The sequence below is a fragment of the Temnothorax curvispinosus genome, unplaced genomic scaffold, assembly GCF_003070985.1.
Source record: "Temnothorax curvispinosus isolate PA1 unplaced genomic scaffold, ASM307098v1 QBEX01011576.1, whole genome shotgun sequence".
Lineage (NCBI taxonomy): Eukaryota > Metazoa > Arthropoda > Insecta > Hymenoptera > Formicidae > Temnothorax > Temnothorax curvispinosus.
In genome coordinates, this window is record NW_020221356.1 from 33,332 (window position 1) to 54,428 (window position 21,097).

Below are 21,097 nucleotides of genomic sequence, written 5' to 3' on the forward strand. Positions count from 1 at the left end.
TACCCTCCTTATTGTTTATATACACGAGCTTGTTTTGTATTTTTATGAGGATATATTAATCATGACCGATACTAAATATATTTTTCATTTGCTCCTGTAATAAACGTTGCTTTTATGATATAGGCGGGGGAGGGGCGGAGCCCCTCCCCCTGCACCCCCCTTCTCGCCTGCGCCTCGACTTTCGACTCGGGGGGCTAAGCCCCCCCGAACCCCCCCTGTATGTGCCCATTTCTCTCAACTCGGGGGGGGGCTTCGCCCCCCTTCGCCCCCCGTAAGTCCTTCTTTAAACTTTAAACGCACTTGTAATATAAAATAGTGTGTAACACGTGCGGGTTGAAAATTGGACACGAGTGCGGAGTGGACACTCGAGCCAAAGGCGAGTGCGATCACCCGCACGAGTGTCCAATTTTCAACCCGCACGTGTTACACACACTATTTTATATTACAAATAACTATATTCAAGCAAGTTTTCTTCGTTTAACGCAATATAATCTCATTTTAAGATTATATATTTTTACATATATACAAGTATATCAGTGTTGAGGAGTACGCCTCTCAACTCCGACATGTGAATACGCGTTGGTCGTTGCTCCGCGATAATGTCTTGCTCCGAAATTCTTCTGTGGGCATTAACAACAGCATTTCATCACGGTGGTCACACTCTCCTTATAAAACACATTCTCTGCTATCACCGACTTATACATCGATTAATTTTATGATCATTTCGGCAAAAATTTTCGTAAACGCAGATGTGTAATCGTGACAAAGATTAGTTTTATACCAGATTGCTTGAGAAGGACCCAATCCTAATGGTCGAAACGTCGTAACGTTTCAATATACGTATTGCCAATTGTAGTCGAAAATAAAATAAACTTTTCTGGTTTAATCATTATTGGCGGAACAAATAATTTTATTTCTAATATATCAGTGTTGATTCGACACTTCTTTTTTTCGTGTATGTGTTAATGCCAATCACGATTTTATTAGTGGAAACCAGGGCTCGTTGGCACAGTTTTCACAATTTTGGCATTTGAGTTTTTAAATAACTATAATTATCATGATTAAACAGTACTAATATGATAGAGAACCTTTCTCTACGTTTTCATGCAAGGAACGCTCCTGTATACTGTATAGTTTCTTCGTAATAAGTGAAATACGAACGTGCTGCATTGTCAACTTGCCCCGATAGTAGGGTCAGTTGGCTATGCAAAAAAAGTCCATGTTAAATTAATGAAAACGTAATAGAAATACAAAACGGGTAGAAGATATGTACTTCTTGATAAAAATTGTATCTTTTAAAATTATTTTGTAATGACAGCAAAATGCTGTTGCAGGAAAACAATTGTAAATTATTTTAGATGTAGCTTTCTTCAATATAAAAATATTAATATAAATATGTATATATATCTAGCTTCTATCAGCATTGTAGGCAGCAAATAACATACACAGGTCTCACGCGCGCGGCAATAACAGGTCAAGCTAAGCGTGTCTTAATATGAGCCAACATATCCTATCCCTAGATACGTTTGATTTCAGTCATTTTATTACAATAAATTACTGTTGTTCCACAAAATAACATGTCGTATAGTAACAGAAACTTTTCTTTTAACTAATAATACGTCACTTTAATTTACTTCTCAAGCTGAAGAACATTAGTACGATACAGAAGTCGTTTTTGTTCGATTCAACTGGCCAAATAATAATTAATATATTTAAACTCACACTGTTTTGAATTTATTTACTTGCCCTATCTCTCGAATCAGAGTTTTCTCTTTCTTTTATTGTAAATAATACTTGTTTGATATAAATAAAACTTTGGAAAAAGTACCTATGTCATAAAAGAGATATTTTATGATAACTTTTCCATTGTTTCTTTCGCCATAAATACATAAACGGGACGCATTAACAACTCTTGCTCCTTGTGCCAACGAGCCCCGGTATCCCTTAACCATATATTTTGTTTTGTAATAATCAAAATATGAACACACACATATGTACATGCAGCGACGTGGCCTTAGTATCGGAGTTCAGTTGCCTAATAGCGCAATGTGAGAAGGCCACATATAAAATAAACATAATCTGCACCTTGAATAAAATTTTATCAAGCAAAGCTATTTTGTAATAAATAAGCTTTCCTGTAGTTATTTTACTTTATAAGAAAATGCAAAGACAGATTTTCAATAGTTAGAATGTTCAATGTAATATTTTTTGTTTTTTAGTTACGTCAACATAAATTGGATTTCATGATTAGGACAAAGTTAGGATGTCATTATTCATGTACTAAATTATACCTACTAGGCGCTGTGCTTAGGCGCCACGCCGCTAATTATGAGCCAACCTTATCCTGGTCGTTCTATTTCAATCATGAATAAATATTGGATTTATTATCCAAAACAGTATAGATATCATATACTTATAAGAAACTTTGTTCCATATATATAACAGGTTGCTTAACTTTAATCACTCACAATGGAGTATTAATATAAAAATAATTAATATACCTATATATTTCGAGAGGCTTGAAAATTTACTTTGCTATTACTAAATCAGTTTTTTCTATTTCTTAATTGTAATATTATTCTGATTTTAATAAAATTGGGGAAAGAGTATCTGTATTCTAAAAGAATTATTTAGCGATTTTGTATTCATTGTTCGGATTGTTCCTCTCAAGATAAATAAGAAAAGTACATAAATAACATACCCCTGAAGTCATTTAGCCCCGGTTTTTTTTACACATTTCTGACGTTAATGTACAGGGTGTCCCACATAAAGTATTACATAGCTTTCATTAAGCCTGATAACATTTATCTGAAATATTTTTGCCCATTATGCATAGTTAACGAGTTACAACAATAAACTTCTCACCTATTAAATTTTTATTAAATGCTCAAAGAGGTATTTATTTACTTTCTGCAGATATTTAATAATTCTTTTATAGATATTTTTCCGGAAATCTGATAGCAATTAGTTAGGTCAATTATATAATTTCATTTTTCAAAAAAACTAAAATATAAAATAATGTTTTTAATGTCTCAATAAATAATTATTATGGCGGGAACAAACGTAGAAAGATAAAATAATTAAAGCGTAAAAACATTGACTTTAATCAACTTTTTACAATTAAAGAGCATTTTAAATATAAGGATGCCGTAACATTGAATCGCAATAACACCGTTTCGCGTACATTTATAGGTAATATGACACGATGAAACACACCATAGGAACATCCCAAGAAGCGTCAATGTGCGTATAACGTGCTTTTAATGCGTACAATTGCATTGGCTTCAAAACCACATTAATTGTGTGTTCAAAATGCGCGCATTCAAATGCGTAATTAATGTAAATTGAGCATTCAATTTATAAATGACAGGTTTTATAAAATATTTAAATGAGTAGCTTCTGACTCATTATGGGACATTTTATTTAAGTTTTAAATTTTAAATAAATTGAATTTTAAATAAATGGAATTTTAAATAAATGACATTTATCATGTCAAAAATAAAGATATTCTCTAAATAAGAATGTTCTTTTCTTCTGTGATAGCTGTACTGGAATGTGCTCACAGCAATGCTTAAAAGCTGGGCACGAAGAAAAATTCCTATATAGTACAGAGTTCACTAGTTGTTCGATTGGGCTCCTTGATCAATGAGCGTAAGTGCACTTTCTGGTATGCGCTTCCATAATATGCATTAAATGCGCATATAATGCGGGACAAATATCCGCATTTAATGCAAAGTTAAATGTACATTCAAAGCGCATTATACGCGCATTGGCGCTCCTTGGGATGAGGAACATTTTCTTCGACCAACGTTCTTTCAATATAGATACAATAACAATAAAATATAATTTATATGCAAATATGATATGCAAGTGTTTTTCTAATTATGTGCTTGAATATTCGTAGATAAAAATAAATTAAATTTGTGACGTAAACAATGTCTTTAGCAAACAATTTTTGTTATTAACTGTTCTACGAATTAAGATATTTGTTTTCGATAAATTTGCTACAGCTGAAAAATCAAAATACACAATATTCCCGGGTTAAACAAATTATAACCGATGGTTATTTATCGCAGATTGGCAATTAGTGAGCGCTTAAATTGAATCGAGCGACTGGCGGCCGATTGAACGCGTCCTATATTTAATCGGGACATGACTATATTCATTGGCTATTTGTGCTATTCTATAGATTTCATTTTTCAAATATTTCTTTCTATACAACACGATTATTGATATACAGAACTAGTTTGTTTTAATACATGGTAAAATAATATGTTCTAAAAGTAGACTATTTTAAATACTAGGTGTGATCAAAAAGTTCGTGGAAAAAATTTTTTTCTGCCGACGTGGCAACACTGTAGGCTTCTATGGTGGTTTGGCGTCTAAGGGGAAGCCTTACGAGTCATCAGTGCAAATTTGGTCACAATCGAGTGCATACGTATTTTTCTGTGCCAGTATTTGTAAAACCCAGTTTTTTTGCGCGGTCGAAATGAAGCAAGGAACATATCGCAATAAAAATGACGTCATTTTAACGTCACGTTGATCAAATTCACATCATTTTTTGGTCAATATGATGTCAAAATGACGTCATTTTTTAATTGCAATGTGGTTCCTTGGGGAGATGTTTTATCCGAGCAAAAAACCAACATCAAATTTCTTGTGAAATTCGCCTGATTTAGCCCCATGCGACTTTTTTTGTTCCATAAAGTTAAAACGATTATGCGAGATGAACATTTTGAGGATGTAAAGAGCATTAAAACATCTCGCTCCATTTCGACCGCGCAAAAAAACTGCGTTCACAAATACTGGCACAGAAAAATACGTATGCACTCGATTGTGACCAAATTTGCACTGATGACTCGTAAGGCTTCTCCTTAGACGCCAAACCACTATAGAAGCCTACAGTGTTGCCACGTCGGTAGAAAAAAAATTTTTTCCACCGACGTATTTTTTCTACACCTCGTATATCGTTGCATCAGCACACTATTGGCAAATTTTTGTATTTTTGTGAAAAATCTGCGCTGGTTAAAGTTTTTGTGTAAAGTAATCAACACATACTTATATGTGTAGATTTAACATATGTCTGCTATGTTAATTGAACTTAAGGTGGTCCTTTCGCGGACCCAGCTAGTCAAGTAACAGTCCGTCATGAGGTAATTGAAAACAAACATATTGACAAACATTACACAACATCCCAATAATTATAATAATATAATATGATTTTACACGCACGATTTAATCGTATTTAATTATTTACTAATTAAAAAAATATCACAATAGTAGTGCGGTTGGACTCGATTTAGGTTAGGTCAGGCATGACAGTACGAGTAAAGCAATATGCGATTGGACCACTACTTATTTAACCTCATATATCAGAGCAAAACATTCGGCAAGCCCTTATTTTCAAGGTATGTACGAAATCCGGAAACTTCAGGGAATATTTTAAGACATGAATAATGTATTCATCTGATCGCTAAGTACATGTATTATTCGTTGAAAACCTCGGACGTGGCGATTTGCATCATTCTATCTTTCTCGTTCATTAGATGTAAACAAGGATAGAATGACAATGGCACGCTCCGCGAACGCACATTTAGAATGACTTATTTCTTGTAAAGTGTCGGTAACCTTACTTGATTTTTCGTACACATGCCCCTTATTACTGTATATTTAACATATATCAAATTTAGGTACCTATCTAATACTTGTTCTCACGAAAGGACCACCTTAACAAATATAAAATGTAAAATTATTAAAATAATTTTAAAAATATGTTAAAGTAATACAATTTGAACGTATAATTTATTAAATGTGTTAAAATTTACAGAAAAAGAATGTTGATTTTACTCTATGTATATGGACTAGTCAAAATAGGTCCGATTAAAGCAAATGACAGAAATAATTCTAAAAGTTTTGAAACTTGATAGAGATAAGGAAGACCGGGGATCGTTGGCACAGTTTTCACAATTTCGGTAATGGAGTTTTTAAGCAACTAATTTTCATGATTAAACAGTACTAATATGATAGAGAGAACCTTTCTCTACATTTTCGTACCAGGAATGCTCCTGTATACTGTCTGTATAGTTTCTTTGTAATAAGTGAAATACGAACGTGCTGCATCGTAGCCAACTTGCCCCGATAGTAGGGTAAATTGGCTATGCGACAAAAGTTCATGTTAAAATAAAAACGTAATAGAAACATAAAACGGGTAACAGATATGTACTTGATAAAGGTTGTATCTTTTAAAGTTATTTTGTAATAATCGAATAGCAAAATGCTGTTGCATGCAGAAAAACAATTGTAAACTATTTTAGAAGTAGCTTTCTTCAATATAAAAATATTAATATAAATATATATCTAAAAATTAAAAATTATAAGGCTCTCGTGATTAAATTGATTAAAGGGAAAGAGGCAGTAAGAGCCGGCGCGGTAAATAAGGCGCAAGTTATATATATTTCTTAATCGTCTACATCGATCTCTTAACTGGCATTACCGTTATTTGTTTTTCACCGAATTCTTATACATCGATCTTTTAACCTCGAGGCAAGCGAAACATATTAGATCGGTCATTACCTCCTGAAACATTGTCGAGACAACTTGCGTCCGTTATCCGTGCGCTATACCGTTTTACGATCAAGTTCAGATCAGTCATTATCTCTCGAAGCATTGTCAAGACAACTTGCGTCTGTTATCTGTCATTTTGTGCGCTATACCGTTTACGATTTCATTGTAAGTAACTCACAGTGTTCAATTTTATATCGATGTGAACCGTAAATCAGTGTGTCGCTCCGTATGTACGCAGGTATCGTGTAACATAATGAAATACCAAATGCAACATGGTCCTCCTGGCCTTTTAACTTGAGAGAGATTCAAGGTTGCTTGCCTGTGGAGTAGCGCACACACACCGGAATGACCGCAAGGAAAAAGGAACGTGCGACGTGCGAGTATACAATAGCCTAATGACCGCGTTACAATAGAGTTTGAATTTACACATTGCGCTGAAAATGACCACAAAAAATGGTCGAAACGTTCGCGAATTTTTTATGTATTGACGATTAAGAAATATATATAACTTGCGCCCTATTTACCGCGCCGGCTCTTACTGCCTCTTTCCCTTTAATCGAATATATATCTAGCTTCTATCAGCATTGTAGGTAGCAAATCACATACTCACACAGGTCTCACGCGTACGGCAACAACAAGTCAAGCTAAGAGATCCTTAATATGAGCCAACATATTATCCCCCATCCCTACACACATATTGTACGTTTGATTTCAGTCATTTTATAACAATAAATTACTGTTGTTTCTCAAAATAACATGTCGTATAGTAGCAGAAACTTTTCTTTTCGCTAAATAATAATACGAAACTTTGATTTACTTCTCAAGCTGAAGAACATTAATACAATATTTTGAAACGCTCAAAAATTTACTTGCCACCTCTTGAATCAGTTTCCTCTTTTTTTATTGTAATACTTGTTGATTTAAATAAAACTTTGAGAAAAGTATCTATGTCATAAAGAGAAATTTTGTGATTACTTTTCCATTGTTTCTTTCACTATGAATACATAAACGGAACGCATTGCCCTTGCCTCTTGTGCCAACAAGCCCCGGTCTCCCATATTCGTTTAGGCTTACTAGTAAACATTTAAAAAGTCCTAAAAAATTGAAAGTAAGCGTTTGTTGCCATCTTAAAAAATAGGTGCACTTTTTCGATTTTTTGCATATATCTCAGTAAAATATTTACTTTCTTGAAAAAATACCTATTATCGAAATTAAAGCTTATTAAATTGTCTATAAAAGAGGTATTATCCAATGTTTTAATAACTATAATAGTTTTCAAGAACATGGGCTGCGAATGTCGCGTGAGTAGTTAGTGAGCTTCAAACACTTTCTATATTATACATGAAAACCTTTATTTTTATTGTGCCATATTTTTCTACTAATTAATTTGAACAGTTTTTGTGGGAAATATTTTCTTATTTGCCTAAGGTAAATGTTTAGTATAACGCTCTCCTCTCCGATTTTCTTAAAATTTTGTAAAATTGTTTATTTCTGTGTGCAAAAAACATTCTGAGAAGGAAAATTGTCGCTCAGGTCTCGTTTTTTTTAAATTTAATTTCAAAGTTTTGATGTCGGTAAGGTAGGAAAATGATAATTTACGTTTTTAAAGTACTGCGCAACTTCATTTGAAGGTCACGTGACAACTGTCTGCTAATTAAATACAAAATATCTGCTTAAAACATGTGTGTGCCCTGCTTTAACGAAAATCACAACTTCTATAAAGCAGGACATACACACGTGTGTGTGTGTGCCCTGCTTTAACAAAAATCACGACTTCTATAAAGCAGGGCATACACACGTGTGTGTGTGCAGTGCTTTAACGAAAATCACAATTTATCAATTTATCAATTTATCAATTTTGGCCACGTACAGTATTTCACAACCATAAAATTTTAACCTAAATGGCACCGTTAATGAGTATGCGGACAACTTAATTTGTGAATATAGTAACAAATAAAGTTGCGCAGTATTTAAAAAACGTAAATTATCATTTTCCTACCTTACCGACATCAAAACTTTGAAATTAAATTAAAAAAAAAAACGAGACCTGAGCGACGATTTTCCTTCTCAGAATGTTTTTTACACACAGAAATAAACAATTTTACAAAGTTGTAAGAAAATCGGAGGGGAGAGCGTTATACTAAACATTTACCATTTTACGAAATATATGCAAAAAAGTAATAATAATAATAATAATTTTACGAGATTTATGCAAAAAACTGAAAAAATGTACCTATTTTTTAAAATAGTGGCGACAGCTCACTTTCAATTTTTAAGGACTTTTTAGACGTTTATTAGTATAAGCCTAAACGAACATCTCTACCAAATTTCAGACCTTTTGGAATTATTTCTGTCATTTTTCTTACTTTGACTGGACTAATAACAGAAGTAGGAATACAAATTTACAGAAAAAGAGGGTTGATTTTACTCTATAACAGAAGTGGGGATAATTCAACATAAGATTTAACATAAAAGTTATATTAATTGTACACACAATTACCTTCACCCAAAAAAAAATATTCTGCCGATAAGTGGGGAATTCCTCTTAGCAGTTCCTCTAAGCAAAAAATCTTACATGAAGAATATCCTTCTTTAAGTAATACGTATTACTTTATAAATGAGTGGATGCGTAAGCTATAATCAAGAGTAAATTCCTCTACAGTAAATTCTACTATTAGCCTCTTAAAATAAGAGGATATGCTAGATATTTGCGGCGCGCGCGTTAAAGTTAAAAGACGATCGTCTTATTAGCTACGCGATGCGTACGCTACCACACGAGACGCCCGTGTAGAAAGTTCAGCCCCTTGCACAATGCCAGGCAACAGGCAATAGGAACAGGAAATAATAAAAAATCGTTAATTACAACCTAAAATATTCGAATGTTATGATTTGTTGGCAACAGGCAATAGACACATAATTTCCAACTTGACGGAAACTCCTGTGTCTATTGCCTGTGTCACTGTTTATTCTGCATTTATACACTGATTTCTGATTTTTATTCCCCCGACATTCACCCGACATTAAGAAATATTATATCATATATCTTATATCCAATTCAAAATTTTATTGCTCTTTTTAAACTGAATTTGTTTATTAAGATGATTTTTGGAAAATTATATATTTGCGCTGGTTATGTAGACAATATATAACACTTACATCAAATTAAGAAGTGGTCTACCATGTAAGGCAGTTGGCTCACGATCCAGAGGTACCGAGTTCGATCCCACCAAGGTGTAAGTGTTTTTTCCAATACAAGAAAATATTTATAATCATAGACTACATCTTAAGAAACAAATTTAGTTATAAAATAGTAATAAAATTTCAAAATAAATAATTTTTTTTATTTATTTCGGGTGAATATCGGAAATCAATGTCCTCTAATATTAAGAGGACTGCACAATCTTGAATCTAGAGTCTCATGATTAGAGGATATTCCTCTACAGTTTAAAACATCTTCTTAAGGCCCTATTTCAGAGGAAAATCCTCTAGCATGAACCAGGAACCGCTAAACTGCAGAATATTTTTTTTTGGGTGTTCAAATTATGATCAAAATTACATTTCTTTTCTGTTGAAATATTAAGATAGGATAAACTCGGGTAAGATAGCCAACATATTTTCTTTCAATCTAGCTCGTCTATAAAACATGAAATGAACATGGGTTGGCCATCTTTCCTCTATGGCTATCTTATCCAAGTTTACCCTAGTATAGGTGCTACCATTTAACACATCCATATTATGTTAAATTAACACAAAAATTTGAATAGACAGTTTGGGACATGTGATTTATGTTATATTTAACATAAATTTTCCAACCGTGTATATTCGATCATTATTAAATCGATTATGTTGCTATTCAATCAGGATAATTCAAAATAAAAATAAAAAATAAGAACATGTAAACCAATATTAAAAATAAGAAATTTTTCCGAGCTTTTTTAAATTAGGTCGCACCATAAATACATATAATAGGTAAAATTGAAGCGCGATTGAAAAATATTAATAGAAATACGGGACAAATCCATGCGTAATTTCAATGAAATAGATTATTAAATTCGATATATTTGACATATATATTGGCTGCAAATTTATGTCCCTATTTTTTTTCTATTTCTTAAGCCCTTTGCACAATAGGCGATAGCGATAGCGACAAGGTTGCCGACAAAGCTATACCTTTGTCGCTGTCGCTATCACTATCGCTATCGCCTATTGTGCAAGGGGCTTTATCTTTTTTCCTATCTTTCGTGTTTCAAGATTCTCTGACACTTATGTAAGACACGATTATAAAAATTTGTATCCTACTTCTTTTTAAAATGGTTCCATTTATTTACACTTAAATAGACCAAGTATAAGCATGAAAAACATTACTTAACTTCAGTTCAAGAAACATAGATTATACATAATAATAAAAAATGCATATTTAAGATACTGAAGATAATATAAACTCAATTATTTTCTAAAGAGTTCTTTTGTATTTGTTTTCTCCACACAATTTATTGACTAAAAAATAATTTATTATTGAACGAATCTTGCTAGTCTAAGTTATTTAAAACTTAATTTAAGTTCTTTTGCTTGATTTGTCACTTGTAAGCTACTTCTGAAGTATTTCTGGCTACAGCCAAACAGTAGTTTGCTAACATGGCAGGACTCTTATACTTTCTCTGTTATCTCTTTTCCATTGGCGAAATATCTTGGTGAAAATGCTCACCATGTTCATCATTTACATCTTATTTCTTATATTGCACCCGTATTATTGTTATCATAAAAACTAGAACTAAAATTTAATTTTTATTAACCGACTTCAAAAAGGAGGTTCTGTATTCGGCGAGTATGTATAGTATGTATGTATGTATGTATGTATGTTCGCAATTTTCTCTGAAACTACTGGACGGATTTGGATGCGGTTTTCACTGTCCCATAGAGCAATTAATCCCCCAGAAAGGTTTTAGTTCATAAAATATCGTGTTAGAACATATACGTACGGAACAATAAAGAAATATGCGATCATAATTTTAAGCTACTAATAAATTATTATTTTTTATTCATATTAATTTAATGAAGCACTAAAAAAGTATAAAATAAAAAATTTTTTAAAAAATAGAACCGACTTCAAAAAAAACTCTAAAAAATATTTAAAAATTTTTAAAAAATTAAAAAAAGCTTTAAAAAGTATAAAATATAATACTTTTAAGAATCCCTTTCAATTTTTTTAAATCGGCGCAAAATTAATAATACTTTTAAGAATTCCTTTCAATTTTTAAAGTCGGCGCCAAATTAATTTAGTAATTATTAATTTGGCGCCGACTTCGAACAATTGAAAGGGATTCTTAAAAATATTATTAATTTTGTGCCGACTTCAAAAAATTGAAAGGAATTCTTAAAAGTATTAAACTTCATGCTTTTTAAAGTTTTTTTCAATTTTTTTCAATTTTTTAAATATTTTTTAGAGCTTTTTTTGAAGTCGGTTCTATTTTTAAAAAAATTTTTTATTGTTGACATATATGTTATTAGTATCATAATATATATTAATAAGAACTGACTGTTTTGATGCAAGATACATTTTCATTGTTAACTAGTGTAATCTGTGAACGGCTGAACCACTTTGCTATAAGTAAAATCGCCATATGAATATGGCAGCTGCCGATAAATCGATGACGATTCACTCACCTGGTCCGACATATTGTAGCTGTCGTGATGGTATGATGTTTGGTGATGCTGCGGAACGTTCAAAGACAAGTCGAGGTTATCGTTTCTCTGTAACAAACAGAAAAAAGATTTCTTGAGCAACTAAAAAAAGGTAGATAGAGTTGACAGCTACTAACATATATATTATAAATATTATATTTAACATTAGGCGGAAATGATAGATATAATATATATAATATATATAAGGTAAAACATATATAAGTTTAACATCGTATACATTACATCAGAAATTAAAGAATATTGTGAGTATATATAATTGAAATATCCTACACTTAAAATCAACTCCTTATTCTAAATTATTCTTTTCAATCCTCATTCTTATTGTAATAGCACATGTACGTAGAATAAGAATGTCGTTGCATTAGTTGTATTATTAAGTCGAGAGATTAAAATATATACACTGTCGATTAAAAGTAAATTAAAAATATCTATTATATAAAATCGTACTTATGCATTATTATTTAACATATTTTTATCATTTTATTCATTTTTTATAATAAACTAAAAAATAATATAAAATGTTTGAGTTTTACAAAAAATATTTTTACAAGATGAGGATATTAGATATTAAAAAGTACTAGACATTTTTTCGTTAAAAAGTAAAGCCACCCCTATACATTTAATAACTTTTTTATTAATTTAGATTAATATCTAGATTGTAGCTAATCTAGTTACAAGATTATTAATTTTTTTCTGACGGAAAATTCTTCCACTCATCTTCTATGTACATACAATAATTCACAGTTCAGTTCACGCGCTCCGCCTAACCGAGTAAGTAAAAAAACGATGAAAGTAGTGGTATTTCACCGGCAATGTTGCCATCTCCCACTTATGCTACACCTCTCATGTCTCCTTATAGTGCCAGACTATAATAGAGTCAAGCTCAACAGGGTCTTCTTTCCCCGCTAATTTTGGAAAAAAGGCTTTCTGACCGTAGTCCACTTTCTTGAAATTAAACAATGTTGTGTTAATCACAACCGTGTTAAATATAATCCTTATTTATTTTTAAATTAAGATAAGACATGAATCAAACTTTGTTTCAAAGTAATGTTTTGTTGAAATATTTTTTTTTATATGTAGTCTCAGACTTTTGGCCGGCAGTGTATGGTGTATCCTTTGTCTTTTATTTTTCACATTTATAGTTACGTAGTCACGTGACAAATATAAAGTAGCGTGGTTTTTAGCACAAAAAAAATATTATAATAGTATTTACCTAATACTCGATCGTTATTGTATTACATATCGAAATAACGACAGACTATGGCATCGACGCAATGATCAGAATGCGCAATGGAATTTCAGAAAAGCATACATCCGTAATCAAGATAGTTGCAAGTGAGTTATGTCGATGGGCAATGTTTGACATTTCATAGTAACGGCCAGACGTTAGCAGGATGTTACCGCGTTCCACCGAATACAGTGGCCACGGAACGGGAACAATGCAATGGACGTAGCTACCTTCGTTCCTCGAGGAATTCAACGCTGTATCACATGTATATGCGGTCTATTAAAAAGTACGTTCAACTTATAAAGTGCAAATATGTTGGAACGAAATGATAACACAGGCACACAAAGAATAAAAAGTGTCTTGGCCGAGACACTACACTAGTATATTCCCATGTATTTTGACCTGCTGAATCCGAATCCGAAGTCAGAATTGTCAGATTGGCTCTCCTAAAGCCGTTTCCTAAAGCCGCTCCGAGGCAGACAACTCGTGAAAGACGAAAACGAAGAACAACCGTCGTCCTTACTGACTCGTCTCAAATAAAGGAATTAGCGACTGAGCAGGCGGAGTTAAAGCGGAAGAAAGATGAGAAATCTGCTACAAGGAAGAGAACGACAAAATCGACCATTACCACTACGCCGAGAAAGAGAGGCCGGCCCCCCAAAAAATGCCATACAATCAGAACCGCAGCCTTCGACGAGCAGTGGGCGAAAAACAAAGTCAAGAAAGCTAAATAATATGTGCTGCGTATGCTCGGAGATATAGAAAACAGAGCCGATGAAAAACAGTGCATTTCGTGCAGGCGTAAAGCACACAACGAGTGCGTGCGTTCGTCAGACTGTTTTTTTTTTAATTATTTTCCGCTTTCCATTTTTCTACTAAAAAACAATGAATAAAGTGTATTCTATTATTTTTTATAATCAAAATTATGTATGTTTATTTAAAATTCAGTCCGAGAATGAAGACACGACTCCGCCCCGGGGGTGTAACGATTCCGCCCCGGGAATTTTGACTTTTCGATTTTTGAACCTTTGTCGTTTTTACTTTATACCGGATGAACAAAGCGACGTAAACAAAAAATGCCTGTATAAATTTTGTAGCCAAGGGTTCACTCTTTACAATGGTATACTATATTTCACTAAAATAATTTATTTTGTTGTTAAAAATCGGCACCGGAAAAATAGGGCCGACTTCGTCCCGGTCTCCCCTATATATATCTGTTTCTCCCCTATACTTATAAACTAGATTTTTCGCCCGCGCTTCGCGCGGGCTCAAAATCCATTCCCCTCTCCCCAAACTCACTCATTAATTAGGAGCACCTTTGATATTCTTTCTCTTCAAACTCTAACCTACATCTTCGAATTCTTTTTCAATTCCCGAAAATTTGAAAAAATTTCGTAATCGGTTCTCCAAAAAATCGGTAACAAAAAATTGTACACTTTATAGCAATCCCGGGGAAATTCTATCTTTATTTCATAATGTAATTCTTTAAGATTCAATTATTTCCCGAAAAATTGGAAAAATTTCGTAACCGGTTTGCAAAAAGATCGGTAACGAAAAATAATACACTTTATAGCACTCCCCAGAAAATTCAATCTCTACTTCATATACAATTGTTTGAGATTCGGTCAATTAATTTCCGAAAAATTGGAAAATTTTCTGATACCGATTACATTTATTTACTATTAATTAAAAAATATAAATATTATTAAAAGCGATTGTATTTTGTGTGTCAAGAGTTAGAACATGTCAAGAAAAGATACATACCTTTTTTCTTTGTCTCTCTCTCTCTCTTCCCCTTTCTCTCTCTCTCTCTCTCTCTCTCTCTCTCTCTCTCTCTCTCTCTTTCTCATAATGTTCTTTTTTTGTCTTTTTCTTGCGATTTGTCTTTGATCGATTGCATAAAAAACTGTATCTTTTCTGTATGCTAACTCTTGACACACAAAATACAATCGCTCGCGACAGTCACGAATTGAAGTGAGTGGTTTATCAATTGACATATAATATGTGAAAGTAGCAACTTATCCTACATATCTTATATTCATTTAAAATTGATCAACCTATGAACGATATCATTTGTTAAATTTATATTTATTTTTATGAAAAGAATTTATTTATTATTAATTTTATTACATTTGTTTACTATTAATTAAAAAATATAAATATTATTGAAAGGAATTTTATTTTACACCCACGAAATATACGTTTTGCAAGATTGAATAAAACTCAATTAATTATATTAATTAATATTTATAATTACAATTTTTGTAATCTTCCATTTCCTTCGTCCAATCTTCTGAGATCAAAATATTAATATTGTTAGATATCGCAGTGCGTAGTTAAGGCTCGTCCAAAATTAATATAATTTTATACACATCATCGGAAACCCCATTTTTGTTAGCAATTTTTCTAATTCTATTACATTCTTTAGTTCTTTCTACCCTATCTTTATAATTCTTTCAGATTCGGTCAATTATTTCTCGAGAAATTGGAAAAATTTCTGAACTGGTTTCCAAAAAGATCGATAACAAAAAATACACATCATGGCAATTCCCGGGAAATTCTACCCTTATTTCATATTTCCCGAGAAATTTGAAAAATTTTTGAACCGGTTTCGAAAAAGATCGGTAACGAAAAATTATACACTTTAAGTACTCCCTGGAAAATTCTACCCCTGTTTCATATACAATTTTTTGAGATTCGGTCAATTAATTTCCGAAAAATTGGAAAATTTTGGTACCGGCTTCCAAAAAGATCGGTAACAAAAAATTATACACTTTATGGCATCCCCAGAAAATTCTATCCCTGTTTGATCTATAAATCTTTAAGATTCGGTCAATTATTTCCCGAAAAATTTCTGATACCGGTTTCCAGAAAATCGGTAACAAAAAACTATATACTTTATAGCATTCCCCAGAAAATTCTACCCCTACTTCATATATAATTCTTTAAGATTCGGTCAATTATTTCCCGAAAAATTAGAAAAATTAAAAAAACCGGTTTCCAGAAAATCGGTAACAAAAAACTATACACTTTATGGCACTCCCCGGGAAATTCTACCCCTATTTCATGTACCCTTGGTAAAAATTCGGTCCACTAACGAATGAGTAGTTCGCGGTCAGACATAGATACATACAGACGACGGTACTTATATATATAGATAATATCAAGAAACACGACAGTGTCTATACCTCAAGTTGAGCGAAGACACGGTGGTCATATCTAAAACACAGCTAAGCCGGGTAAAATTTTTAATAGGCTCAATCGATTGTTTAAGGTAATATTATACATGTATTAAAAGTGTCTTTATCTATAGTCGTCATCGTTCTGTATCCCCTTATAAATCGACATTTCAATACTCGCATACATCCTCACACCCCCAAGCACTCTGCATACCTTTACTGTTCTTCAGCCACGTCCAGGGAGTAAGATATAAGAAGACCGATCTCCATACTTAGCTACCCGCAAAAACCTGGCCTGATTTTGGGCGAAAGTTGAGTGTTAAATGTTACTCGCAGCGCTTGTGTTCCATCATCGGTGGGTCACGTGACGATCCGTTTCAATGTTCAAGTGTCAACTTGGCGACAACAGTACGTGCCGACACGTCACGGTAAAAAATTTTTTATACAAAACAATATCTAAATATATATAATTATATAATATTATATAAAATATTATATAAAATACTGTTTGTATGTACAAGAAAAATAATAAAATCACCCATTCCTACTTTTTTCACCCACACTCCCATCTCAAAACACTTCAATAAATCCCGAAATGTTCCAATATAGCCCAACAACCTATTCAAACACATTATCACCCATTTCTACTCTCTCAACTTACACCTCTCACTCCAAACTTCTCAATACATCTCAACATGTCCCAACATAGCTCAACTATATTAAATAACTTATAAATCTGTATATTATTAGTTGTTTATAGTTGTATGTCTTATGTTATATCACACAACACATTACTTATAATTAAGATGCTCGATACTACAAAATGCATGATATACTATAAAAATATCCTTTTTTAAAAAAATGGTATCAAATATTACCTACGTCAATAGGAAATAAAGAATTGTACATAATATAAAATTTAATTCTTTCCCGTTATTGATATTCAATCAAGTTCAATATAATTATGTATTTTATACTTGATTATGTAAACATGTATTTAAATAGGTATCTATGTATAATTGTTAAATTCGAGAGCAAGCGTGGCGTAGCAGCGTACTGGTCTGCTAAACCAAAGATCTCAGGTTCGAATCCAGTCCTGGTAGAACCAAAATAAATTGTATTGCTCGTCTCTCTTCCTCGACGGTATGGCAGCCCGTCAGGATCCCTTGCCTCGAAACCCCCTCTACCTTGCCTTCGGATTCGGCGTTAAACTGTAGGTCCCATGTGCGCACCACAAGCACATGACTTTGGGGAGGCCTAAGTCCGACTCGGACTGTTGCGCCATTGAATTGAATTGAGATGTTAAATTTATATTTTCACAAAGAATTTTAAAAATGTAGCAAATATGTCTGTAATCACAAAAATAATAGAGTTAATGGTAAATGTGTATGTGTGTGTGTGTGTGTGTGTTTAGATTAAGGGTGATCTCACCGATTTCAATGCCCTTTACATATATTGTCAAGAACATGGCTCTGGCTAACTTGCAAAAAGTTTTAGCTTCTTTTCATACGTATATATGATTACATTATACATATACATACATATCTTAAAAAATACACCTTTCACAAAGAGTAGATTTTAAAATTAAATTAAAATACATATGTATTATACATTTAAAATATTTAAATATAAAACACAAATATATTGTATATACTTTGTTGCATATCAAAATATGATATGCATGTGAAAAAATAAAATTTTATATTCTCCTAGTTGGTACAATTTTTTGATATTATTTCTTTTATAAGAAAAACAAATATAATTAATAATATTGCGTATGTAAAACATTTCTAAATATTTTTCATATTAACCATTACTTCTTATTTTATTAAAACATTTTTATTGAAATATATATTAAAGCAATACTTTCTTTGCATATATTTTTAACAGATATACATACACTTGCAGCTTTGTTTTAAATTTATATAGTTTTTATATCCTTTCCTTTTTTAAATCACATAAGATATTAAATATAAAGATCTCGATAAAGATAAAGACTATTATATGTACATATAAATAAATAAATGAACAAGTGTATGTATGTTGACTTTTATATGCGGCTAATTATAGACAGTGTCCTCGTATAAAATTTTGAACTCTTATTTAAAAAAGGCTTGTTCTTTCATAATATATCTGTTTATTTGTGTGAATAAATAGGAGATATCGAATATAAATTTATTTATAAAAATTCAAATATCCATCTGGACTGAGATCTGGACTAAATAGCAACAACATTTACACGGTAAAAAAATTTTGTATATTTAAGTTGATTTCTATCCGTGTAGATATTTTTGTGTTAAATTTTTAACATACATTGGTGTTAATGTACACTGTTGGAAAATTTTTGTAGTTGTGTTAAAAAAAGTCCTTGTTAAAATTTTTGTGTAAAATAATCAACACATACGTATGTAGATTTAACATATGCTTTCTATGTTAATTGAACTTTACAAATTTAAAATGTAAAATTATTAAAATAATTTAAAAAATATGTTAAAGTAACACAATTTAAACGTATTTATTAAATGTGTTAAAATTTACAGAAAAAGAGTGTTGATTTTACTTTATAACAGAAGTAAAAATAAAAATTTACAGGAGAAGAATGTTGATTTTATCTTACAATTTTAACTTTAACATAAAAATTATGTTAATTGTACACATAATTAACCTCAAATTACGATCAGAATAACATTTCCTTTCTGTTAAAATATTTTAACATAGTATCAATGTTACCATTTAACATATCCATATTATGTTAAACTGACACAAAAATTTGAGTGGACCGTTTTGAACATGTGATTTATGTTATATTTAACACAAATTTTTCAACAGTGTAACATAGATATGGTCATTGTGTTATTTTGACTTTTCCGCATTATATAAGTTAATATCCAACGTTTCTAAGAGTTAAAATAACACAATTTATATATAAATGTGCAAATTCTTGGTGACATATTTTATATGTTAAAATGAACACCTAAGTATTATAGTGTTATTTTCCTCTCGATAAGAGTTTCCATCTGTTAAATCGATATTTTCTTATGTTACATAGGTATTATAAAGAGATATCGCTGTACCTCTTTTAAGCTAGCAGGACCAAATGGGCAGAATCAAACCGGACCTATCGGAATATTTAGTACTTTTTTTGTACTAATTTTTACCACTAGTAACAATTTTGTACCTCGTGCCGTTTCGGAGAAAATCGTGTCGCTGCTACCTTAGAATTAAGCTAGAAAGACCACAAGAAAAAAAAATAAAAAAAGGATTTTAAATACAGAAATTTGAAGGACTGAATTTGTACTAATTTGTACCATACAAATAAACTTAATATATTCATCCCTTCTGCTTCAAACAGCTCCTAATAGAACTCAGTCCTCTTAGTCTCAAGAGTAAAGTACTCTTTCTAATCAGCAGAATCAATCGCTACTTGTAGACTCTATTCAGTATAATTTGTACTACGAAAATATAACTTTTCAGATTTTGTACCCCAGCCGTTTGATAAAAAACTACTCCCGATACCTAACAGTCTCAAGAGTAAAGTACTCTTTCTCATCAGCAGAATCAATCGCTAGTTGTAGACTCGATTTAGAATAATTTGTACCGCGAAAATATAAAGTTTCAGATTTTGTACCCCAGCCGTTTGATAAAAAACTACCCCCGATACCTAACAGTCTCAAGAGTAAAGTACTCTTTCTCATCAGCAGAATCAATCGCTAGTTGTAGACTCGATTCAGGATAATTTGTACCGCAAAAATATAAAGTTTCAGATTTTGTACCCCAGCCGTTTGATAAAAAACTACCCCCGATACCTAACAGTCTCAAGAGTAAAGTACTCTTTCTTATCAGCAGAATCAATTGGTAGTTGTAGACTCGATTTAGGATAATTTGTACTGCAAAAATATAAAGTTTCAGATTTTGTACCCCAGCCATTTGTCGGAAAACTATCCTTGATTTCTAACAGTCTCAAGAGTATAGTACCTTTGGTCGCGAACAAAATCAATTGCTATTTGCGTACTGGATGCGAAATAATTTATACCATTGAAATATAAAATATATAGTTATTTTGTACCTGTGCCGTTTTTTTTTTTAATTATTTAGTAATAAATTAAAATCTGATTTTTGTTACGATTCAACATATAAAAAGATATCGAAGTAAACTGTACGTATTTGCACGTATACGAGTGTGTGCGCGTATATGTGCATAAAACGGAAAACCTCATATCGTTGTACAGTTAACCAGTACGTCAACTTTTCAATAAAATTGTAACAGTTAATGATTATGAGAATGTAAAAACAGTTTGACATATTTATATTCATTGCAAATTATATTTGTTAAAAGTAAACGACATGTATATAAGTGTAACACAGTTTCTTTACAACGATATGAGGTTTTCCGTTTCATGCACATATACGCGCACACACTCGT

At 31.9% G+C, this 21,097-nt stretch overlaps 1 protein-coding gene across 1 annotated transcript in view; it reads right to left on the reverse strand.

Moving 5' to 3' along the window:
• The window catches only part of LOC112461675 (alpha-protein kinase 1-like), a 68,669-nt gene that overhangs the window by 29,001 nt on the left and 18,571 nt on the right, over positions 1-21,097 (reverse strand). The window contains exon 2 of the mRNA XM_025027010.1: positions 12,229-12,315. Within this exon, the coding sequence (XP_024882778.1) occupies positions 12,229-12,315 (87 nt within the window). The remainder of the gene's footprint in view (positions 1-12,228; positions 12,316-21,097) is intronic.